Below are 26098 nucleotides of genomic sequence, written 5' to 3'. Positions count from 1 at the left end.
GACAAATGGCTATTTGTCGAAATGAATATTCAGTTTTTTATTTGCGTAAACAACTTACACTCCTCAGCAATAACCTAAAATCATAGCAACTGTTAATCGTGACGATCTTCAGTCTCAGTGCATGTATGGTCTGTTATAGCATAATTCACTGGTTCAGATGAATTCTGGATTCAAAATTTCGCTCCATTGTTTGGAAATTTGTTTCTTATTTTTGTAAAGAGCGGGTAGGAGGGGGGAGGAGGGGTAACTTCTGTTTCACCAGTACACTCCACACGGCAGTAGTGGCAGTGTAAACATTCTGACTCACTTCGTTTACATGTCAAAAAATATTAATTTTTTACATTCATGAGGTCACGTAATCCAGATCAGTGACCTACCCATGATGTCACCATCCAAGATGGCAGCATCAACGCCCTTATCTGTAACTTAACAAGCCAAGTCCTCCTTATCTATCGTTACATAAAAAACCCACAAATATAAAACATACATCGTATTGTGCTGATATTCTAACACACTCATCCAGTTAACACTATAGTGACCATTACGTGGACAAGTATGCTAGGATATCAGCACAACACGGCGTACATTCTGTATTTGTCGGGTTTTTATCTTTGGCTTGTTGATGTCCCTTGCTTCATATTGTTGCAAAATGCCGCAACATCACTATTTGACTTGCAATTTTGTAAAAATCATGCAATTCTGTTAATGTGTTAAACATCCGATGATGACATCACAGAACTGTCGAAACTGGTAATCAATAAAAAAATTTACAAACTATCTTGGCGTACCTGATATTCCAGAATAATATGGATTTTTTTTTAATTTTAAATTTTTATATTTTTTCTAAGTTTTTCATCATCTTGCATTTTTTAATTTTCCGCCACCACCAGCTACTGCAGTGCGACGATTGTGGCTCCGACCAGCAACAAAAACTTCAACTGTGGATCATAATAGTTACAGAAATAACAATGATAGCGTCCTTCTAGGTACACATTTCATTGGCAACAAGGTGATAGGTGCTTCATGGCGAATTTTCCCCCAAATAATCTACCTTATTTCCTCGAATTCTATTATGCAAATAATTTTTAGTCGACAATCTCGGCCAGCTGCCTGTGGTTTGCTGGACTGAGTCCCTCGTATGTTTGTATCCACAGTGATAAAACATCTTTCTATTAAGATGACATTAGTTGCCAAACACTTCTCTGTATACTCATTGGGTTTCCCAAGCATTACATCCTGCTCAATTATAAAGAAAGTATAATAAGTATTTTCGTAATTTGCTGAAACAAATAACGCTACACCTTCAACAACCAGTTCTAAACTGTAAACAGTGGTAAAGTCCACAGTAGATACCTCACAGTCGATTGTATATTCTTTATTGAAGATGCGTCACCAATGTTGATGTGACATACCGTTGAAGAAATTTTCTCGGGTTATCAGCTGAGTCACATCATCGTGTTGTCGCTACGACTCGACGAGTTTTCTACTCGTCATCTTCAGGCGAAGTGTCTTTTTCGTTTATTGTAGCTGGAATGCAGACACTTCTGCCGAGCGGCCAACAGATGGGCCAATCATGTGCCTCCGGAATAAACGTCGCGGCCAGTGGCGTGGTGCCACTCACCCCCCTTTCCCCCTGTCCCCCCGTCCCCTCACGGGTGGTGCGGGTTCTGGACATCGAGTCTTGGTGCTTCTTGCCTGTTGCCCTGCTGCATCTGCCGCTCGCATTCCATACCCATTTTTCCCAACACTGCGTTCCATGAGGAGCTCAGCTGGAAACCAATGTCCCAGTAGAAAAGATCGTAGTGTACTCTTATTTCCACCGTCTCTTTGCTAATCGAATCCGAGAACCCTCTGGACACTGCACAGTATGTTATTCTCTTTTAAAAAAAAAAAAAAAACATGCGATACTGTACTCTGCCACCGCTTTGACAGAACCGAACTCTTCCCATATGTTCTGAACTTCACTGCGAGATGCATAGCTGCGTCTATCCTAGTTACTGCATGCCACACTCGCAACGGAAGCTGTAATGTCTAGTTGCTGTACCCCTAACTGTTCTTCAACTACTCCAAAAGTCTTCCTGATTTTAACCGTTGAGAGAAAAATATTTTCATATTGTGCTTCTCCTTTATCCTGGCAATCTTGGCTGTTGATGCCCCGCGTACAGAAAGAACGCCAAGGGCTTTGTTTCTTCTTCTGGATGTTTTCTTTCTTCCTCTTGCTCGGCTGGTGCAGATGCTGTAACTCGGTAGGCAGACTTTCCCTGATGCATACAGCTCGCGGTCAGTGCACTGGAATGATGAACACAGATTTGCATTGCCCTGGATATTGGTAATTATTGGCGTTTAGGTCCACGTCGATGTATGTCTCCTTGATGTTAGCGGAATGTACCTGGGTATCAACGAGGTTCTTCTTTATCAGAATGTCTACGAGTGGCAGGCATCCGTTTTCTTCCACTTCCATAGTGAACATAACGTTGCCATGTATGCTCTTTAGTTGGCACAGGAATTCTGTAAGTTTTCTTGGTCATAGGGCCAAACTGTGAGTGTGTCGTCCACATACCTGTAGCTGTGGTAACTGTCTCGAACAGTGTTAGCATGCTGACAAAAATCATAAGTAGTAAGTAGGTGAGTATTTAAAACCGAAATTATATTTTCACATTTTGAGGTGGCAACCCTTAAGGTAAAACAACAATTGATGATTAGTAGTGACAATTATTTTCCAATATACTTGGTTCAAATTAATTAAATTAACTGTGCTAGTGGATGACATTTAACAGGAATACTAATGAGGAGACAATTTAACTTCTGTTACAATTTTTTCTACGTGTGTATTGGGTTGCTCGTTTTGAACATTTTGTGAGGTTTGCGTGTGATTTATTTCTCTTGCCACCTTCCACCATCATTATGGCAGTTCTCTGAGTGAGTGATGTCATATGGGACCGCAAAAAAGTATGTCACCATTTTAAACTACAGCAGTATATATAATGGCAGCATTTTCTTTAGATAAAATGCATTAGCTCAAACGGAATTCGTTCGGGGCTCTTTCTAACTTCTCTGACGACAATGAGACAAAGTGATGTTATTAACTATGCACAGCTCCTCAGTGTTTTATTTGGTTATCTCGTGAAAGAAAGCCTTGATTGAAGAATAACTCCTGTGCATGTAGAAAATCAAAATTTAAAGAAAATTTTTAATCCCCACCCCTAAAAAAAAATTATGAATATTGGTCACACTGAATTGACAGCGGACATTACCTGAGAAAATGGGTCCTCCCAGTCTTTGTCGCTCGTTTTCAGGGAACCATTTGCCAAGTAGCACGTGCATTGCTGGTATGATAACACCCTGAAAAGATATTGTAATAGGTTTAGCACTTTATAAATCACGAATTCCAGAATAGGAGTCGCATCCGGACAATACTTACTGAGAATGTGCCTACGAGTAAGCGTGTTATCATGAAGACCACGGGGCCAGCATCGGCACAGATAGGACCCACGACCGTGAAAACACCGGCAGCGAGCAGCCCTGTGATGAAAACCCAACGGGCGCTGTACCGGGCCGCCACGTAACCAGCGATTATGTTCACAGCTGCGTACCCGTAGTAGTAGGAGGACAGTATGTAACCTTGCATGTCCTCATCCCATTCAAATTGTCCTCCCTGAAACACAAAACATGACACACAATCCTTCAGCAGCTACAGGGGAAAGATACGAACCTCAGCTCTAACAAATCTTTTTGTAGTGACGTAACTTCCCATCCCAGTGTCGTCTTACCACCAACGATCTATTAGTTTCATGATGGCAGCTTGATAATGAGTTAAAATGACGCAGATTCGATGAAACAAAAAGAGAAGAACACTTATGGTTTATAGGCCAACATTCTGTCCGTGGAGATGTAGCATTCCTTAGTAAAGTGGTGTCCGCTCAAATCATAAGAAATGGTCAGCGACAGTGTTGAAGGAACCCTCTCACTATTTACTTCACTTGATTTAACCTAACTAAACTGAATCAGGATGTTCATACGAGGATGGAAATCGCACCCCTCCCACTTGTGATGACGATGTTATTCCGGGTGCTGAACATCTTGCTCTTCAGCACCAAAACAAAAGTAATTAAGTGTTGAGGAGCTCAGTTTTGGCTTTTGACTACACAACGCCAACCATTTCCCAAGTGACACACATTAAAATAATTACTGTCAGGCCTGTCAGTACTTGCGTCTGTGCTACAATGGGATATTAATGTGATTAATACAAATATACAACACCACTGTAGCCATTAGCTTCTGCCCAGGGCTATAGAAATTGTCTACATCATACATTCTTTTATTCCAAATGTCCTAGTGCAACATCCTCCTGATCTGTATTCACCAGTGCCCCTGAATCCATTCTACATCGACACACACACACTGAACAGCTCCTTCTTCTTACCGATGATTTCTTGCTAGCAACGTAGTTCTCATTCCAAATATTCCACCGACGAGCAATTATATAATCTCATTCACCTGCTACACCTTGTCTTAACCGAAGTCAGTTCACTGTGTTTTTGAATATGTGTATAGCCTCTGTTCCGCTCAGAAGATAGTCTAAAAGTTTCCCTCGCCCCTTGCTGCTCATCACCGCTTAATCATTTTTCCATTTGTAGCAAGTCATATCAGTGCTTCAGCTCTCAATGCTTTGTACCCGTCCAAAAAGTAAGTTCCGCATGTGTTCTTTCTCAGATCTTCATGCAGTAGAACTCATCCCAACCGGTAATAGCGTTTCCTTTCCCGTTTCCTTTCCCTTATCCATTCCTGAATCTTGCTTCCGCTCTGTAGGCGCCAGGTACTAATTCACACGCCAAAACTATCGTAATATCCATTTCTTAAGCTCCAGTACTCAGTCCATACACTCCTATGTTATCCAACGCGGTCCCCTACATGTCGTTTTCTTACGTTTTCATCGACCCACAGTAATGTGTGACTAGTTAACTATTACCAATAACATGCACCACACGCCATTGTGGAAACGACTAGCGGCAACATCGTAAAAAATAAAAACAGAGGCCACGGGTTGCTGATAATGTTATCAGCAAATATCTTTTCATTAACATCGTCATGCCAGAAATCGTGTGTCACACTGAAATCGTTTTTGTCAGGATTAATTCTTTCTTTTCGAAGCTCTCACTAATACGAAGCACAATGTTTCCCCATGTTGCCTTGTTTTTATTTACTGTTAGTGGATTCTCGGTAGAACTACCATTCTGAGCTATGTAAAGCTCACTGTTCCCTTTGTTTCAAGAAATATTGTGCTGTAAAGATGTGCTGTACACTTCAGAATAAGGGATAAAGCAACTATCTATTATCCTAACCCACCACTGCAACTACTCCATCCACAAAAGGGGTGGTAAACGTGATTAAACCTGTGGGATAGATAACATATAACTCTGCAGTGAATATCTCCAATTCAGTCTTACGCTCATTTCGTCCTTTATTGTGAGACATACAAAACATCAAATTTTGAAACTATATTTCTTTGAAACGTTCAGTCAGTATATAAAATTCAAGCCGAATAAAGGTACCTTCGTGTATCAGGAATATGTGGCTGATTGATTTCGTATTACTCGAATAAACAATCAGATACGTGTAAAAACGGAGAAAAGAAGTATTTATCATGTGGGAAAAAAAATAACATCTGGCGTCCACTCATTTTAATCAAGAAAGTTTTGTTTTCATTTCAAATACTCTTTTATTTGTGCTATTTAATGCACTGAGGTGACACAAGTCGCGGGATAGCGATCGCACATATACAAATGACGGTAGTATAGCGTACAACGGGAATTAACAAGACTTTGACGCGGAACAGTTGTTGGAGCTAGACACATGGGACATTCCGTCTCGGAAATTGTTAGGCAGGTCACTACTCCGAGATCCACAGTGCCCACAATGTGCCGAGAATACCAAATTTCAAGCATTCCCTCTCACCACGGACAATGTAGTGGCCAGCAGCCTTCACTTAACGACCGAGAGCAGTGGCGTTTGCGTAGCGTAGTCAGCGCTAACAGACAAGAAAAATTTCTTGAAATAACCACAGAAATCAATGTGGGACGTATGATAAATGAATCGGTTAGGCAGTGCGGCGACATTGGGCATTAGCGGGCTATGGCAGCAGACGACCGAAGCGAGGGGTTTCGCTAACAGCACGACATCGCCTGCAGCGCCTCTCCTGGACACGTGACCATATCGGTTGGGCTCCAGACGACCGGAAAACCGAGGCCACGTCTGGTGTGACCCGATTTCAGTTGGTAAGAGCTGATGGTACTGTTCGAGTGTGACGCAGTCCCACGAAGCCATGGACCCAAGTTGTCAACAAGGCACTGTGCAAGATGGTGGTGGCTGCATAATGGTGTGGGCTGTGATTTCATGGAATGGACTTGATCCTCTGGTCCAACTGAACCGATAATTGACTGGAAATAGTCTTTTCGGCTACTTGGAGAACATTTGCAGCCATTCATGGACTTCATGTTCCCAAAGTGGCTGGGACACAACTGTTCGCGATTGGTTTGAAGAACGATCTGGATCTTTCGAGCCAGCAGATCGCCACTCTGATCGCCCGACAAGAATCCGGTCGAACATTTATGGGACATAACCGAGAGGTCAGTTAGTGCAAAAAATCTTTCACCGGCAACACGTTAGCAATTATGGACGGCTATAGAGGTGGCATGCCTCAGTACTTCTGTAGGGGACTTCCAACGATTTTGTGAGTCCATGTCACTTAGAGCTGCCGCACTACGCCGGCAAAAGGAGGCAAGACGCGATATTACGATGTATCTCATGACTTTTGTCACCTCAGTGATATTCGATAAATTATGATCGATGACATTACTCTTGGTACTTTATGGTTACTGCAGTTGCACATACCTCACTGTCTGTCGAGTTAATACTTGCAGTGTCTGGCAGGGGACAAGTTTCATCCGCCGAGGTTTCCTGAGCTACTTGCTTGACCATTCCACCAAGAGCCACCGACAGAGTCACCTTCAATATATACTGGGAGAGGATTGCCAGTATACCCATCGCTGCTATGGCATACCGAAGTGGAAGGAGAGCTGAAAAAAAGTAACATGTGCACGTCTAAGGATAAAGTTGTCAGCAATATTTCTTGATGCAATCATCATTTGTATTGTTTATTCTTTTTAATATTTTCAAAATGTGTAACATAAGTACTCTGCAGCATCGTAAAGAATTTCAAACTTTTTTCTCATTTTTCGAATTGGTTTTCACTATAGTAATACATTTTTACAAGATTACATAATAATAAAAAGAAATTATTAATTATGTTTGTAACGATCAGTATGAGCATGCGGAAGAATTTTGTATTCTGTTTGTAGATATCGATAATTGCGGGAATTGCAATTTCTGCTTTGTTCCGTGGAGAGATTAGTGGGGATCATAATCGCACAGTGACGTTGAATTAGGGGACGAGCTGGTCATGAAATATGGTGTGTTTGCATTGGTCCAAGACTAAGAAATCTCTGCTGATCTGCCTCCATCCCAACTTGTGAGGCTCATCCAAGAGCGAGTGAGACCGCACAGCACTGCTCTGGACTGTCCTGCGGTTATATCCAACGTAAACAAAATAACAGAGGAAGCGCACCTCTGTAAAAGAGGTCGATGAGCGGTAAAATAAGCAAACCATTTACTGTCTAGGCAACAACTAATGTTCGTGTGGCAGAATTACTGCGCAAAGCTTTAGGAAACAATATCCAAAACAAGAATCGAATAATAACTTAGTAGTTTTCTGACCCACAGGTTGATTCTATTAGTACTGCACAAGCACACTCGTCATATGCATAATAGGCGTCTTCTGAAAAATATATCAGTTTCTTAAATGAACTATAGTCATAAATATTCTATTTTAGAAATAATTTTTTGTAAGGGATATAAAGTCTCGTTCTTACTGTTAGTAGATACAAGTAAATATTTTTTGTTGTGCTTCGTGCTACAGCTTTTTGTATCCCTTTTCAGAGTTTAGAAATCGGATGCTTAGTTTGCTGTTTTGTACGTAATGATTTTAACTGACCAAGTTTGAAAACTTATTAAAAATAGAATTAAGGCTATAAAGCTCTTTAATTCTTACAGTCATTTTTGTTAAATAAGACAGTTAACATTTTACACGTTTTTCTTTTTCGAGGAATCGATTTTGTCTAGGCTTGGTACAATATTCTGTGAGACTGCTAACCTGAAAGAATTAGTCACATTTTTATCGCCAAGTAATGAACGGTTCGTAGTTTTAGATAGCTTTAAAAGAGAGAAAAAGTGCTCTCAAATATATGTGGAGCCAAACATTGAGAGAACTTTAGCCGCGAGCTTGTGCAAAAAAGGATATTTCTCTCGTGGAAGACAGCTGTAGAAGTCATCCAAAGTTTTACACATAAGAAAGCGGTCCTTTAGGCGGATATCGCAGTGCAGGTCAATCAGCTCTAGTTGAAGCACTTGTAAGACGTCCTCTGCCCGAAGGGAAAACGGGCGAACAAATATATCTAAGGCCAACTGAAGCTCACTTATCTCCAAAAATGTGTTTTCAAACTGTTCTTGTAATTCGCAAATGATTTGAACATAATCTGAAAAATCTACATCTTCTTCAACGCTGTCTAGTGCAGGAGAGGGTCCACAATTCTTCACCCGCAACTGTTTTTCCCACGAAATACTTTTTTTTTAATGCTTCAATCGACTGCCCTAAATCAACAACAGTGTGATTGTCTCCTTGGAGTGAAATGTTCAAAGTATTTAAATAACCAGTAAGGTCACTCAAAAAAGCCAAATTCGCCACCCACTTAGGATCACAAAGTAGTTCTTCTGGACGTCCTTTTATTTCCAAAAAGGTATTTATTTCGCCCCTCAAGGAGAAACACCGATGAAGCACCTTTCCTCTGCTCAGCCATCTTACTTCGGCGTGGTAGGGGATGTCCGGGTATTCCGCTTCGATATCAGCCAGAAATTCTTTAAATTGGCGATGTGTGACTCCATGCGATCTCAGATAATTAACCGTTTGAAGAACTGTGCCCATAACATTTTTTATGTTGACAATCTTTGCACAAAGTGCCTGGTGGTGTATCAGACAATGGATTGCCGCGAATTAGGAACAACCAACTTCAGCTATTTTTGACCTGACGAAACTCAGAAGTCCAGTGCGTATCCATCGTACCGCAAGGGTTCCATCCGTTGTTACACTGGTCAGGCGTTCCCATTTTAAACCCACTGATGGCTCTGAGCACTATGGGACTTAACATCTATGTCATCAGTCCCCTAGAACTTAGAACTACTTAAACCTAACTAACGTAAGGACAGCACACAACACCCAGCCATCACGAGGCAGAGAAAATCCCTGACCCCGCCGGGATAAACCCACTGACTATAACATATTTTCTACGGCTAGAAAAACATCCAAACCCGTGGTTGTGTCTTTTAATGGTATAAGGTCGAGAAATTCTTCTGTGACACGCAGATTGTCGTCGACACCTCGAATGAATATGACGAGCTGAGATGTGTCCGCAACGTCCGCGGACTCGTCAAGGGCGATAGAAAATTAAATGAAGTTTGCCGCTCTTTCCATCAATTGCTGCTCCATATCTGAGGCCATATCTTTAACTCGGCGAGCAACAGTTTGAGGCGAAAGAGCTATTTTTTCAAATTTTTCTGTGGGGTCTGCTGGGCAAATACAAGCCGCCGAGTCGACCAGGGAATGCTTGATGAGATTCCCAGCCGCAAAGGGATTCCCTGCTTTCACAATTCTCAGCGAGCATTTGCAGCTTGCGCACAAACTATGCCCACCTGTTTCCTGCTCCTACCACGGCAAAAAAGAACATTCAATTAATTTTGTACAATCCTGTTTTTTAAACACTTTTATCATTTTAACAATTAATTGTTTCATCCATTGAAACTCAAATAAAAACTACCAAAAAAATATTGGTTTTTGGTGCGTTTTCCCGCAGTTTCTCTGAAAAGCGGCCTTAGACGCTGGCGAGGACAGTGAAATGTGGTCGCAAAATAAATTTTTATCTGTTGGAACATTTGCGTTTTAATTAATTGGAAACATAGATCAAACTACAACATATGTTTTCCCATCCATAAAAACACAAATATACAAAAACAAAGAATGACTCTTAATGACACTTTGCTGCCAGAGAGAGCGTTTGTGAAGGGTTTTCAGAAAGTGGCAAAAAATAACGCTCCTGAAACTTCTTCTTATGTCTGTGCGACGCGATTTAATGCAACCCAAATATAAAAATTAGCCGAAAAGAAATGTTCCTTGTTGCCGACAATCTGATATTCGATAACTGGCACATTGCTAAGTGACATATCGGATTATAAAATATAGTTTTATTTGTCATCTTTATAAATAATAAAGAGTCATACGATAGGAAACACATAGTTCACAGTGATGCCGAACTGATATTTGTGGCAGGTATTAAAGTGCCGTTCAATCGAGTACATTTTTAAACACATGAGGTTCCGATGACATACTAAACATTTGGCATGATTTTCGACAGCAGTACAAAGGAAATTAATTTCCCACTCAGTTTTAAATAGTGCGGACGCGCCGCTCCTCTTTCTTTTTGTCTGCTGCTCTTGACCATCCACCTCGATCCACTGTAGCCTTATGTCTGTTGACTAACGGCATTGTTTCGTATCAATGCTTTTAACCGCTGCTGGTGCGGCGGTCTGTCGTCCGTAAGAAGCGCGCGTACAGGGGCATAGTGAGGCGCGGCGGGCGGTCCGCACGGCCAGCTAAGCGACACGGTTCGGCCACTGCGACAATATACGAAATCAAAAATGGCTCTGAGCACTATGGGACTTAACAGCTGAGGTCATCAGTCCCCTAGAACTTAGAACTACTTAAACCTAACTAACCTAAGGACAGCACACACATCCATGCCCGAGGCAGGATTCGAACCTGCGATCGTAGCGGTCGCGCGGTTCCAGACTGAAGCGCCTAGAACCGCTCGGTCACTCCGGCCGGCCTATACGAAATCGCCCGGGGCGCTGGCCGCGAGCGATCGCGGGCGCTAGCGCCCCAGGGGCACACTTTGGACGAGCCTGCGTCTAGACATTCTAGAAGAAAAATCTTGCATGGAGGTGGCGTCTGGAGTTTTCTCTATTTGTACCATATTGAACTATATAGCAAAAGTATAGATTTAGAAGGACAAACTACCCGTCTAGTGTTTGTTTCATTTTGGGTGAAAATATTTTTTTTTTTAATTTCTGAATTTCTTGTCGACAAAGAGAGGTGTTGTATCTCAGGACCAGTGATGGCGGAACCTCTTAGATGAAACTTCGAAAATATTTCGTAAATTTCCCGGTCATGTTTCAGTATCAGGTGGAGATTTCAACGTAGCACCTGTACGCTAGGAAACTCAAGTGATTAGAGAGGATAGTGGGGACAGGGAGTCGTGTAAAATTGTTCCAAATAGCTTTTCCGGAAATTACCTTGCGCATTCAATCAGAGGAGCGACTAGTGTAGGTAACATCCTAGATCTGCTGGTGACAAACAGATCCGAACTTTTCGACCCAGTGTAGAACAGCGAATCAGTGATCATAAGGTCGCTACATCATCACTGAATACGGCTGTAAACAGGAATACAAAGGAACTTAGGAATATCATTTTGCTTTGGAAGAGCGATAAGAAACAGATGTCTGATCACCTGCGTGGTCAGCATGAAAACTTCATCTCCAGCACAAACAATGTTGAGTATCAGTTGACAAAGTTCAGTAGCATTGTAAAACGATCCACCAATTCTTGGCTGGGTTTTTTCATTGAGATCAACCTCTACCTCTGTTTCTGGATTAATTTCTGCCTCTAGAACAAGAAGGAAGTGGACAAAGTAGTAATAATTAGCAGAAACAACAGCAGAAGTTCAGTATGTCAACCGTACCTCATCCCATTTTCCGACTGTAATAGTTTAATCTCTTGTTGTAGGCAGAGTATGATCCATTCTTTATACTCGCTATAAAATAATAAATTTTTGTCTAGTAACTTAATGTTCGCTTTTGGCCTCACGCCAGCTTTGGGTTTGCGCCACAGCTGGCAAGTCTTTATGGATGGAAAACGAATTCGGCACCGTAGATGAAGGAAGCTGGGGTTCCCCTTCCACACAAGCGCTCTTTGAGTAGATCACCAAGCCATGGAAGATTTTTCTTCTACAGTATGGAGCTCGTTACTTCTTCAAATTCGGTGGTGTGAGGCGACTTGGAAAACAAAATCGTCCTTCAGATTTCAGCCACGCCCCATCTCTTGTGTAATTATGCGTCTTTCCTTTAAGTAGTGAAACGAGGAGCAACCTTTTGTAGTATAGCCCCAAGTTAGTCAACAGAAAATTTTCAAAGGGCCCAAGTTCTACGACGAGCTGGTACTGGAACGATTTGTCGAACAAACAAGTGCTGTCTCGCTTACGTGGATAATCCCACTCAACTAATTTTATATTTTGTTAGGAGGGTATGTTAACAAGTCAATCTCCCACTGTTCCATTGGCCAATTGTAAAAATTCATTTAGGAGGATATGAGTGGTGACTGATCGTTCAGTTGTTGCAAGAAGATAACTGGCCAGAAACAAGCTGGAGCGGTTTTCTTACCCGAAGCTTGATGAGAGCTCAGATGTGAAGTCTGAAGATCATTCTGGGATTAGTTTAAGACGGAAGCAGATGCAAGATTCTCGTGCTAGGCCCCGATGGAGGCAGATGCGAGTTTCTGACGTTAGCAGCCTTCCGACTTCTGGTGCTGTACTAGGCGGAAATAGGCTTCTGTGGGTGATAGCACTGATTTCAGATGTGGCACTGAGCCTGCTTTGGTAAGCGCTGCATTGTGAGATGAGATGTTCGATTCGTTTAGGCATTGTTGATTCAGATCAGTTTCTGTAATTTCACTCAAATATCTTTTATTTGTGCAATCATACTTTGAAATATCAGCGATCTGCAAACGATATTTGATAAAACATAAAAGGCAGTCTGTATTGCATATTCATATTGATTTTAAAAAATTATATTATTACATACGATGCATCTTTTGCTTGAATTCCTGTGGCCCCGATTCGCGAGAGTAGAATGTATTGTCTTACTGTCCCCTTAATGGGATTGATGAGTGATCTTGTTTTGTTTTATTCACATGTGAATTTCACTTAAATTACTTAATTAATTTGTATACCCATGAGAAGCATTATACAGGGTGAGTCACCTAACGTTACCGCTGGATATATTTTGTAAACCACATCAAATACTGACGAACCGATTCCACAGACCGAACGTGAGGAGAGCGGCTAGTGTAATTGTTTAATACAAACCATACAAAAATGCACGGAAGTATGTTTTTTAACACAAACCTACGTTTTTTTAAAATGGAACCACGTTAGTTTTGTTAGCACATCTGAACGTATAAACAAATACGTAATCAGTGCCGTTTGTTGCATTGTAAAATGTTAATTACATCCAGAGATATTGTAACCTAAAGTTGACGCTTGAGTACCACTCCTGCCTACCTTTAAAAGGGTTGAAATGTCCCTGATAGACTTGCTGCTTTGGTGATATCCAGGAGTAGTCCACGATACTGTTCAAATGGCTCTGAGCACTATGGGACTTAACATCTGAGGTCATCAGTCCCCTAGAACTTAGAACTACTTAAACCTAACTAACCTAAGGACATCACACACATCCATGCACGAGGCAGGATTCGAACCTGCGACCGCAGCAATGGCGCGGTTCTAGACTGAGGCGCCTAGAACCGCTCGGCCACTGTGGCTGGCCGAGCTTATTCAGGGCAGCACGTCGATCCCGTTATGGCCGCACTGGAATTGTCGTTCGGAAGAGTTCGTCACATTGTTCACAATATCCTATCGTAGCGGAAAGTTCCACGAAAACTGACAAACCAACACAAAGAGAAGCGCATAGGCTGGAATCTACAAATTTTGCAGCGGTTCTCCGCGGACGGGAACGGTTTTCTACACCGCCCTGTCACGGATGACGAAACACTGATCCACCACTACACTGCCTGCAGTTGTCAATGGAGTGAGTACAGCCATCCTCTCCAGAGACAAAGAAGCTTAAGGTGACTCCATCCGCTGGGAGGGCGATGGACTCAATGTTATGGCACAGTGTGGGTGTCATATTCACGCGGTTTTTGGAAAGGGGGAGGCCATGACCACTAACCGATACTGCACGAGGCCCTGACACGATTGCGCGTAACAGTCATGAGGAAGCCTCCAGGACTTCTTACCGAGGGCGTCAGCTTCCTTTACGACAACGCGCGACCTCATACTTTCACGAAGACCACCACGGTGTTGAAGCAGATTCGTTGGAACGTCATGGGCCACCATCCCTCCACTCCAAGCGACTTTCACCTTTTTTCTCACTTGACGGAGCACCTAGGAGACCGACGATTCGCTTCAGACGAGAATGTGAGACACTTAACGACAACGTGGCTGGATGCGCAAGGGCAGGAATTTTGCAAGGAAGGTATACTCAAATTCATCCCACGAAGCGACAAGTACCTTGAATGATATGGAGGCTATGTCGAAAAATATTGGTTGTATATGTACACTTTTCATTGCAGACTTTGTAATCTTAGTTCCTGATTACCCCCTGTAAAATCCGTGTACTGATATCCAAATTAGATAACTATTCCCCTGAACCTTCGTCTCAAACAGACAACTGAATAACATTTTATAACTGCGCTATGCGTACCGAAATAAGATGCGGCGGTTCACAAGGTCTATTATTGTAGCACTCACAAATCGTGGTCTTAGTGCTAAGCTTCGCTGCATCCAGATTGCGAGTCCCCAGGTTCGATTACCGGGCTGATCAGAGATTTTCTTCGCTCGTGGACTGGGTGTTTGTGTTGTCCTAATCATTTCGTCTCATCTTCATCGACGCACAAGTGCGCAACTCCAGACGGGGGTCTCCCGGCTAATACTGCCAAGCGATCAGTTCTGTTTTTTTTTTCTTTTTCACAACCATTAGCGAAAACCGACATGTGCGAAAAAATACTATAATAGGAGCAAAAACGTTCCATTATACAAGTGACAGCGAGATAATTGCAAATGTATTGTTACGAGCCGCCACTGAATTGAATATGAAAAAAATTTCCTAATAGTACAAATGAATTTGAAATATAATCTTTAAGAGTAAGTTACCATCTAATTGACCTCAAATTTTACCCGTGATGTACCTTAACAAGAAATACAGTACTTTTCAGCACGTTTTATGTTGGAGTTTATTGTTAAAGCAGATGTTCCACGTGCCGTTGTGGCATTTGGCTAGAGTACTGCTCCCGTCTCTGGAGTGAATTGCAAATTCTTACAAACATACTTGGATCACCTCGTAAAACTCGGAAAAAGTGTACAACTGGCTGTTCCAATTCTTCAACTGCAGCAACTGGAGTGCTGTACACTTTAGATAACCCAGACAGGAAAATTCTTGAGAACTGAGGTGAGGTGACTTGTCCACCTTCGAGCACGTTGTTGCTTTTGTCTTAAAGTAGCAGAAAAATAAGCCGTTGTTCGTCATACATGTACTACTGATGAAGTTTGAGCCAGTTAGATGGGTACTTAATCGGGAACTTGAAATTTCAAATACATCCGTATCCACCAGGAAAACATTTTATGCTGAAGTCAGTGTCGGCAATTGCTGCACAAATAGTTCGCTTGCGAAACTACGATTTCAGTAATCGTATACTTTCAGCTGAGTCTTTTTTTTCGCTATCAGTTATATCAAACGTAGCATCGTTCATATTGTGGTCTTGTGCTAAGACTGTTTTTTATGCAGCTCTCCGCACTAATCTATCCCGTGCACGCATCATCATCTCTGCACAGTTACTGCAGCCTCCTAGACATCACTGACGGTAATTTGCCAATACTGAGTTGATCAAAGTATCAGTGAACAACAACAGTCCAGGCATACTGCTGAGGAAGACCTAGCCTACAAAAAATTTGTGTCGTAGACTGACTGTAACTAGGCAGCTCACAGGCGCTTCCCACACTTTTCGACTGGAATAACGTGAGCCCAAATCAGTAAGGATGAAGAAGGAAGAATCGTCTAAAAAAAACGCAAAAATACACTTGAAAGGTTGTGACAGTATGAGAAGTGGCAGTTTTGTTTGGGATATTGGCCCCAGTAAGGTGTAAAGGAGACACTCTGGTTTCCAAAGTTTGTATGCCTGTCAACTATTCAGTCGGCGTGAAAGAGTGACATGGTTGTCGAGCATTGGCTGAGGTGGATGAGTGTACTGGTGTGGAGGCCTGATTTCGGAATGCTGTTGCCGCAACGTCTTTTCTATTAAAATGGTTAATACCCAACAGCATGCACTAAGTTTGGAAAAAATTGGATGTCATATTTAGGGAATAATTCTTGTTTTGCTTTGTACATTTTGTAACTCGCATTGTATAAGTATTCAGTACTATTGTTTCAAGTAATACATAATATAAGATGCATATACAGTCACATCGGTTGCACAATTTTTTTGTCAATTTACCATGGTTTCGATTGCTCTAGGACAATCTTCATCAGAATAAAAAATTACATGGAACACCTGTAATCACACCATGGTTAAAAACTTCTGAACAAAAGTGCTCTCGTCAAACAGAAATCTCACAGGAATAAAAACTAATATGTAAAAGTGTTTAAAAATGTTTAAGAATACAGAATGTGTGTGGACTCAGGAAAAAACCATATTATTCGCAAGCGCTTTTTCTTTTAAGGTAATCGTCGTGAAACAACATTTCTAATTATAATATTTCGAAATTCATGTTCAGTATTCAAAGGCATTGAACTTGTCTATCTTGTCTATAACAATATATACGTTTACGAGTGTGTGTGTGTGTGTGTGTGTGTGTGTGTGTGTGTGTGTGTGTGTGTGTGTGTGTGCCGATTTTCGACGAAGGCCTTGTTGGTCGAAAGCTCACCTTCCGGCAGTCATTTTTGTTGTGCTTATTTGCGTCTCAGCATCTCCGCTGTATGGCTAGTACCAACTATTCCTTTCATAATGCTGTTACATTCCATCCTGAATTTTCCATTGTTTGGCAATGTATACCTGTTTACATTTTCTAATCTGATCTAAGAATACAGGAAAGCAAATTTAAAGACTTTATATTAATCGATATTAAGCACCCATATCCCACTTGCTATTTAAAAGTTTTAAAACGGCTATTTCGGACTCGCATCGCTGCTCCGAGATCCGACTGTCCACTGTGCATCATGCTGGAACGTAACACACTTGCAATGCACGTGGCAAGATTTTAGTAACTGTAAAACAGCAGTACAGGGCGGTTGCAAAGCATAGCTCAGCTATCCGCTGTCGCACAGGTAAGCCAAGTGACTATTATGGTCAAATTTAATATTGTTTTATGAACTTAGGGAATAGTGATTGTCTTTTCGGATTACATTCAGTAAAACAATGATTGGATAGATATACATTCTGATAGTATTTAGTTCAGTGGTTGTGGGTTTTGCAATGGAAATTCAAGTACTGAGATTACGTACAAAGTTTATAAGACTGTATAATATACACCTGCGGTAGGTCAAGTGCTTTGTATTCATGAGGATTGCTTATAATGTACGTAATAATGCACGTAGGTACTTTAAACACTGACGTTTCACATTTAGTACAGTTTTTAAAAAAAGTTACGCCGGAGTCACACATCAAAAGTCCATTTCTAGAAAAACAAAATATCAGCAGTATTCTAGAATCGGCGTATAGAAATACGAAGTGCGACCCGGCCGTAGCGTATTTATTTCCTCTAGGCGGCCAACGTCCATCCCCAAGTCACTTTTTGGTGGTGATACTGTCTGCCAAAGGCGGGACTTAGCGCCGTACAATTAATATCGCCGCCTCTTTTCGAGTCTCCATGTCGCTGGAGTGGCGAGATATTGTCCGTTATATTGTTGAGGGAGTATTGAACAACGCACTCCAATATATCATCCAGTCCATTCTGTTGCAATGTGAGAAGGTATTGCTGCTCCATAGAGTCAATGTCCGTGTACACTCTTCTTGCATTACCCAAGGCTTTCACCAAAATTCTCGTCAGCAGCGCCACGAACGTCTTCCAGGTTATCATGTGTGGAAAGTATTGGAATGGCGTCCGGTCCAGTCTGCGTTATTGGACTCATTCCGCGATCAGCAGTAGTAAAAACATGGCTAGTAACCTTTAAGAAGATTTTAAAAGTGCAGCTGTTGAGAGAACTGATCAAAATACTCCGACAAATCTTTCCTTGTTAATCAGTTATGTGATACGTCGCATAATTTGCCTCGCGTGATTTGCAACCAAGACTTTGTCTAATATACAGCATTTCGGAGGACACCATTAAAGGACATTTTCAGTTAAACGGGTTAAGAAATTTTCGCTGTTTATACCAAATACGCGGACCGCTTGCACTTGTCCATCGCAAGTCACTAGGAAGTCATCCTGAATATGTTGGCCGTGAGAACAGCTCAGGGCCGCGCGGGATTAGCCGAGCGGTCTAGGCGCTGCAGTCAGGGACTGTGCGGCTGATCCCGGCGGAGGTTCGAGTCCTCCGTCGGGCATGGGTGTTTGTGTTTGTCCTTAGGATAATCTAGGTTAAGTTGTGTGTAAGCTTAGGGGCTGATGACCTTAGCAGTTAAGTCCCATAAGATTTCACACACATTTGAACATTTTTGAACAGCTAAGGGCATGTCTACGTGTACCTCTCACCGAGATAAGCAATTACCTGCGAATATTCTAACATTAATGGAAACATGTTTACAACAAGGTTTACACCCTATGGAATGTCTGTGAACCCTGGTTTCATATAGGAAACTGTTAAATTTATCAGAAAACGTAGTGAAGGGGCTGCAGCTCTTTCTAACGTATTACTCCAGAACTCAGTCATTCAGACTGAGCAATCACGATTACACCACGTAATGCGTTATCTTTGCAGGAAAAAGTGAATGTCTTGTCCACTATATCGCATATTTCGTTGTAAATCAGTTTAAATTACAGCAATTAAAACTCACATCATGATAATATAGCAGCACTTGAGCACACAGTTCATCATTGTTTATTCGCCTATAAGAGCAATTGTGACGGTCCAAAGTAGAGCGTTGTCACTAGAAAAACTGTCGCACGACCTCGGTTACAGACAAATGGTAAGTGATTATGTTGTGTTAATTTGAACAGGTGTTTATATATTTACTTTTCAAATGCGAACTCTCTTAAAAAAGATGTTGAAGGTTTTTAAGAGAAGGGAGAAGCGGCGCGAATACAGACGTTGAAGTGCAACCACGGAGAGGGAACTCCTTGCCCAAAAATCACCACCTGCTGCAGAGAAACTGACCTACAGGAGGTGCAACGAAGTCATCCGACCGACCTAACAGTCTCTTGTGGAGCCTCCGTAAGTACCGACCGACTATTCTGCGCCGCAGTGACGAACATTTGTCGGGTGGTTGGCACGACAGCCATAAACAGAGTGTAATAACAGCAGAAATCAATGTGTGACGTACGACGAACGTTCCATTAGGTCAGTAGTTAATGGGCTGTGGCAGCACACAAACGTCCGAGTGTCTTTGCTAACAGCACGACAGCGCCCGCAGCGCTTCTCATTGGCTGGTGAACATATTGGTTGGATCCTAGACGACTGGAAAACTGTGGCCTGGTCAGATGCATCCCGATTTCATTTGCTAAGAGCTGATGGTAGGCTTCGAGTCTGGTGCAGACCCCGCGAAGCCATTGACCCAGTTTGTTAGCAAGGCTCTGTGCAATCTAGTGCTGGCTCCATAATGGTGTGGGCCGTGTTTACGTGAAAGTGAACTGGGTCCTCTGGTTCAACTGAACCGATCATTGACTGGAAATGGCTACGTTCCGCTACTTGGCGACCATTTGCAGCGATTCGTGAATTTCATGTTCCCAAATAGAGACGGTACTTTTATGGATAACAATGCGTCATGTCACCAAGCCACGGTTGTTCGTGACTGGTTTGAAGAACATTCTTGACAGTTCAAGCGAATAATATGCTCAACCAGATCGACCTGCGTGTATCCCGCTGAATGTTGGCGGGACATCATCGAGGGTTTAGTTCGTGCACAAACTCCTGCACTGGTAACACATTTGAAATCATGGACGGCTATAGATGCAGCATGGCTCTTCTGTGGCAGGCTTCCAACGACTTGTTGAATCCATGCTACGTCGAATTACTGCACTACGCCGAGCAAAAGGAGGTCCGATACAATATTAGGAGGTATCCTAAGACTTTTGTCACCTCAGTGTATGGTGACACTTGAAATTATGAAGCTGTATTTCCGGTTTATCACGAGCAGTCGCCTTCACCGTTAGGTTTGTCTGAGCACACCTGCGTGTATACTGAGAAACACGCAGCAAGTTTGTTTGAATAGACTAACGAAAATGCTGAATAACCTAAATTAAATCTTTCACATACAGTCACTTAGTATCTACTGAAAACATAGATTCCTCACTGACTGTATCACATAAAACACTCGTAGAAAATCATATAAGCAGTTATACTCACGATTCACCTTATGCACAGCGTAAAAAAGTAAAACTGCCAAGAACAGAGCAAAAACGATGTTGAACATTATTAAACAAGAATCGAACAAAAATAACGACAAAAATGAAGTTGGGTCCCAGAAAACCGCTCTGATGGTAATTGTGAGACTTCGATCTCCCACGCTTTACCTCCACATTCATAAAATAATAAAATAAAAACGAGTAGAGAACAGTGGACGCCATGCTTAATACAGATTAGTAACAAACAGTACTTATGTTGTACACAAACTCTCTGCATTTCAATGCTCTTAGCGATTACATTCGAAGTGCGGTGTCCTAAACTTCATTCGGTATTTTGTGTTGTTTTACCTGAGATGACTGTATCAGAAAATCCATCAAACAGTTCTTGTTCTTTTCCTAAACTGCACGAAGTTGTGAGGTAACGGGCGAGTTGTGGCGCCCTGAAAATATTCTAAGTTCGGAGTTGGTGGGCACCGCACGGGGCGCGCAGTGGGCCTACCGTGTGGCTGGGAATTCCATGGTGACGCTGTGTCGATGAAGGAGGCATGCCGGGAGTGCCAAAGATGGCGGACTTTGTGAAACCTTACTGGCAAACATTTCACAGTTCATATAGAAATTAATAGCAGCCAGATGAATCATGATACCTCAAAAAGAAACATGTACATCACCATTATTTGCACGACAATTGTGATGGTGTAATTAGATTTTCAATACTTTTATTAGTTTAAAGTTTAGTATCTGACGATAAATTATACAAGTAACACGCAGCAACGAATTTCCAAAATGTAAATGGTTCATCCGATTTTGTCGACCCACGTGTATTTAGAAAGCTATTAGTGTAAACCTAAATAGGTATAAATTACAGGCATGTAACTTGAATGGTACATGAGTTATCGGAGGTCAAAGTGGCTGATTACTATCGATCACGTCAGGCTATAAGTACTCCACAGTTACACGAAAAACGGTAGCAGCATGCTTATAAATATATTTATTTGTCTATGTCTTTCTTTATATCCGATATATAGTGTTCATGCATAAATTGGTTAAATATTTACTGTATTTTAGAAAGCATAGGGACATTAGGCTACTGACCTACCTTTTGTTCTATTCCTCTGATATATGATTATTTAATTTGTTGATGTATTTAATAATGTATGTTAGAGCGTGTTTATGGTCCAGACATAGGGATATTTATTTAATTTCAAGTGAGTTAAATGTAAATCCAGTATTTCGAATGTGTTTCATTATGTTCGTGAGTGTGCGTTGGCTTGGAGACATGACGAGAGTTCTCTAGCCAATCACAGCGATCGTTCCGAAAAGGACACGTGGAGAGACTGTATGGAAGTGGGGGAGGAGGATCGTTTCGAGAGAGGACGGTTAGTTCTGGACAGGGTGGCGCGAGCGACAGTACGTGAGGGAACACGGGACAGTCCTGGACAGGACGGCGCGACGGACGCACAGTTGCGGGAAAGACTTGGAGAGTGGAGCAGTTTGCGCCTGGTCCCGAGAGAGAGAAATATTTCGTAGTGCCGACTTGTGCCCTTGTGAGATTTCCGTGGCTTCTGCAGTCAAAATGTAGTATGCGTTTAGAAGTGAATATCTCGCGAGCTATGTTGTTGCTCATAACTATTTACGTGAAGTAAGAATCTATTGTTTCCCAGTTATTCAACTTATATTTTATTTAATTGCTGGACCATCGACATCAATAAGTGTTTTACAGTAAAAAAGGGCATTCTTAAAGGTACTTCTGCTATCATACTCATCATCTGAAGTCGTTAAAATAGTACCTGCAGAATTTATTTAATTGCAATCTTTCATATATAAATGTTTATGTTACATTCAAAATTCTCAATTGTCGAGTGACAGGAACCTTCGACCATTTGATTCTTGTGTATATTGAAATTGTATACTGTACACTCAGCAGTATTCGGCTTGTAATGCGGCAACTACGTATCCCAGCCCCTAGGCAATGAAACCAGCCAAAACTTTCACTATTTCAACTCTGAATCAGAGGATACGTAGTTGAGGGCCAACACACCATCACAACACACCATTTCATTTCTATTATTTGAAAGCCCGCAAAGTTGAAGATGCCTTTGTTCCGAAACTGACTGCAAATAAACTATAACAAAAAAATGCAGCTGATGCAACTAAATTTCCTGTTAAAGATCCTGCTTCCAACTGTAAGTATTTCTAAGCACATGCCATCCGCTTGCAGACTGGCATATGGAAAACTAAGAGGTAGCAGCGAGAATGGAATTGCCATGCATATAGTTTCTGACACAGAACTTTCGCAAAAGTGAAATTTTACTGCCCCAAGTGGATCAACAGTTAGTAATGTCAACCATTTTAAATTCTTAGGACTGAGGGTAGAAGGAAAGCTTTCTCGGAAGTATGACACTCAAGATCTAATGTAGACTGAGTGCTACTGACGATATTTCACCACAAGAATAATCTCCACTGTCTTTGACGCAAACGAGAAGGCTTATCTACTTTGCTTGCATTAACTGTATTACCTCATTTACTGTTATATTTTGAAACAAAGTATTGAAGGCAGCAGAGGACCAAAGAAGTAAAAATACAAGGCCTAGTAGAAAGCATTGCATATCACAGGAGATACTGAATCAAAAGCCGGCCGAAGTGGCCGTGCGGTTAAAGGCGCTGCAGTCTGGAACCGCAAGACCGCTACGGTCGCAGGTTCGAATCCTGCCTCGGGCATGGATGTTTGTGATGTCCTTAGGTTAGTTAGGTTTAACTAGTTCTAAGTTCTAGGGGACTAATGACCTCAGCAGTTGAGTCCCATAGTGCTCAGAGCCATTTGAACCATTTGAACTGAATCAAACTAATGAAAGGAGGAAATATAGAAATGCAGAAAATGAAGCAGACAAGATGGTATACAATCCTAGTTTTGATTTCCTCCTCCCATCTGTTTGTGTATTTACTTTTTTTTTGCACCGTGAGCGTCCGCTTTCTGTTGTATTGCTAGACTCCATGGGCTGCTTGCACCACATCTGCCTATTAGCAATACGGCGGAAGTACGCACATTACACGGGATCTTAAATTTTATTTCATTGGGTTTACACAACTGGTATCTACCGGATCTTATAGTATATCCGACGGGGTGTTATCCGACCTGGCTCATCCAGGAGACATGCTCTGTACATTTCAACAAGTCCCTTTTGGGTGTACTCAATTTTATTATGACAGCCCACTGGTGTGGTTTGAGTCGTAACATGGATACCTTCCCGAACGGTGGAACTCCGTAATTGTCCATCTACATTATAGAAAGACAACTTTTATAGACCCGAAGATGCGTCTAAATTGACGCGAAACCGGTAGTTCCGAATAAAGCCCCTTTATACAGCTTTGCAGCTTTTGGAAACACTTCATCGTTCTTGACTTTTTAATTGTTGTAATTTTTACGATAATCTGAGTGGATATCGAGTGTCGAGTGTTATTCATATTATAATTCTGTCAGAGACAGCAAAGGGCTTGGAAGGGCAGTTGAACAGACTAGGTGGTTATAGAGCCGGCCGCGGTGGTCTAGCGGTTCTAGGCGCTCAGTCCGGAGCCGCGCGACTCCTACGGTCGCAGGTTCGAATCCTGCCTCGGGCATGGATGTGTGTGATGTCCTTAGGTTAGTTAGGTTTAAGTAGTTCTAAGTTCTAGGGGACTGATGACAATAGATGTTAAGTCCCATAGTGCTCAGAGCCATTTGAACCATTTTTTGAGATTATAGAATGAGCATCAACAAAAACAAAACAAGTGTAAAGAATATAGTCGATATAAATCATGCGATGATTGGGGAATTAGATTATGAAATCAGAATTTAAGAATAGCAGATGAGTTGTTCTCTTTGGGGGGCAAAATAACTGATGATGGCCGAAGTATAGAGAATACAAAAAGCAGACTGGCCTATAGCAAGGAAAGCATTTCTGAAAAAGAGAAATTTATTAATTTCTAATACAAATTTGTTAGGAAGGTTTTTCAGAAGGTATTTATCTAGATTGTAGCTTTGTACGGAAGTGAAACATGGACGATAAGCCGTTAATACGAGAAGAGATTACAACCTTCTGACATGTAGTGCTACAGGAGAATGCTGAAAATTAGATGGTTACATCGCGTAACTATGAGAACGTACTGATCGAATCGGGAAGGAAAGAAATTTGTGGCACAACCTGACTAGAAGAAGGGATCGGTTGATAGCGTGGAGTGCTGCATAAAACCAGTCTTCGGACTGAACACCGCATCATCAACGTGCAAGTGTATGAGTACTAGTTAACTACTCACTGAGAAAAAAACGTCTCTGCCAACAATCTTTTTTTCGTATATGTTTACCGCGCCAAAACCAATACTTACAAAGAACCAGTTTCACTTGCATTTTTACGTTTGCGCTATTTTCCGCTGTTTGAGTCACAAAGCTTTACATTTATCCAAACTAAATGACTGAAAAGGTCTAAATTTGTAAATGAAAATAAACGACCGAAGTGCTTATACTTCAGCCTGATCAATTATAATTTAAAAGTGATTAGATATTTCCATTTAATCCTGCGACTCGTTAGGAAGTCAAAGGTAACGGAATATTTTTGTCAGTTTATAATAGACTTGTACCCTGTGTGTCTAGATTACGAAGGATATATTATGTTAATCATTTATTTATATTTAAATGGAAACTAGGAGTTCTCACTGCTCGTTTATATAGGGATGCTCTTTTAGTACATTTGACAATTCCTAGAGACCAGTTACTCAATAGCGAAACTGCTGCTTGAAAGTACTCACTAAATGTCCAGTGGCAAACAGAAGCTGATGACATGTTGGCGCACACGTAGAAAAACTGCCTGAGACCGTTGGCAGCAGCCGTTCTTTAATGTACAGCACTATCTGCGACGAGTAGCCAGGTAGGATGCACAGTTTGGAAGCACGACTATCGAAACTAATCTTCGGATCAGATCTCTTGCTGACACTGCCGGTAGCTTATCGTCTCATCTGCAAGCCACTTCTTGGTTGTTTAGAATTCCCATTCCTTACAGTGAACGACTCACAGTCAGCCTCTTCAGGCGTTATCTGTATTATGTATTAATGCAATCTCTAACCCACTTGAATTTGTAAAATTCCGATAGTATATCACTTTCAGTGGAGATTCTCATCTTATTTCACAATTTTGACGTGAACGTCCTCGCTTGAACTTCTTGGAACAGCACCCCAGTTTCAGACCCATAATATTACTACCATTCTCTCAATGCTTTGGTTTCGTGAAAAAAGGCAACGTGAAAAAGCGTTGGAATGCCATGACATCGCCGTAGCAACTTTCAGCAACTGCATGGTGGCAGGGATGTTCCGTTTTAGTGAGATGTATGAAATATTCAAAACTATCTCGAGAATGGTAACGACTTTGCTCCACAACAGCGTTTATTCTCGGCAAGATTGCCTCTAATGACCTACTTGTCGGCGTGATGTTAAAACCTAGTCTTTCTTTTCATACCTGGACAAGGCTTCATGCCGTATCCGCCTACGACCATCTCACTAGTGACTTCTTCACTGTAAACTGATCAAGATGCCGAAACATGCTGTTGATCAGGTGCACGTTCGCAAAGCAGTAAATATTT

At 41.7% G+C, this 26098-nt stretch overlaps 1 protein-coding gene across 1 annotated transcript in view; it reads right to left on the bottom strand.

The window, feature by feature from the left end:
• LOC124622366 (sialin-like) overlaps positions 1–25370 on the bottom strand; it is an 80273-nt gene extending 54903 nt beyond the window's left edge. Inside the window, exons 1-4 of the mRNA XM_047148044.1 lie at positions 25272–25370; positions 6892–7076; positions 3422–3655; positions 3255–3342 (exon numbers count right to left, since the gene is read on the bottom strand). Of these exons, the coding sequence (XP_047004000.1) occupies positions 3255–3342; positions 3422–3655; positions 6892–7076; positions 25272–25305 (541 nt within the window). The 5' untranslated portion in view covers positions 25306–25370. The remainder of the gene's footprint in view (positions 1–3254; positions 3343–3421; positions 3656–6891; positions 7077–25271) is intronic.
• Between the last annotated feature and the right edge of the window lie 728 nt (positions 25371–26098).

The sequence above is a fragment of the Schistocerca americana genome, chromosome 7 (assembly GCF_021461395.2).
Source record: "Schistocerca americana isolate TAMUIC-IGC-003095 chromosome 7, iqSchAmer2.1, whole genome shotgun sequence".
NCBI classification, from domain to species: Eukaryota; Metazoa; Arthropoda; class Insecta; order Orthoptera; family Acrididae; genus Schistocerca; species Schistocerca americana.
The sequence above is the reverse complement of the archived record's forward strand: the minus strand, read 5'-3'. Positions and strand labels throughout refer to the sequence as shown.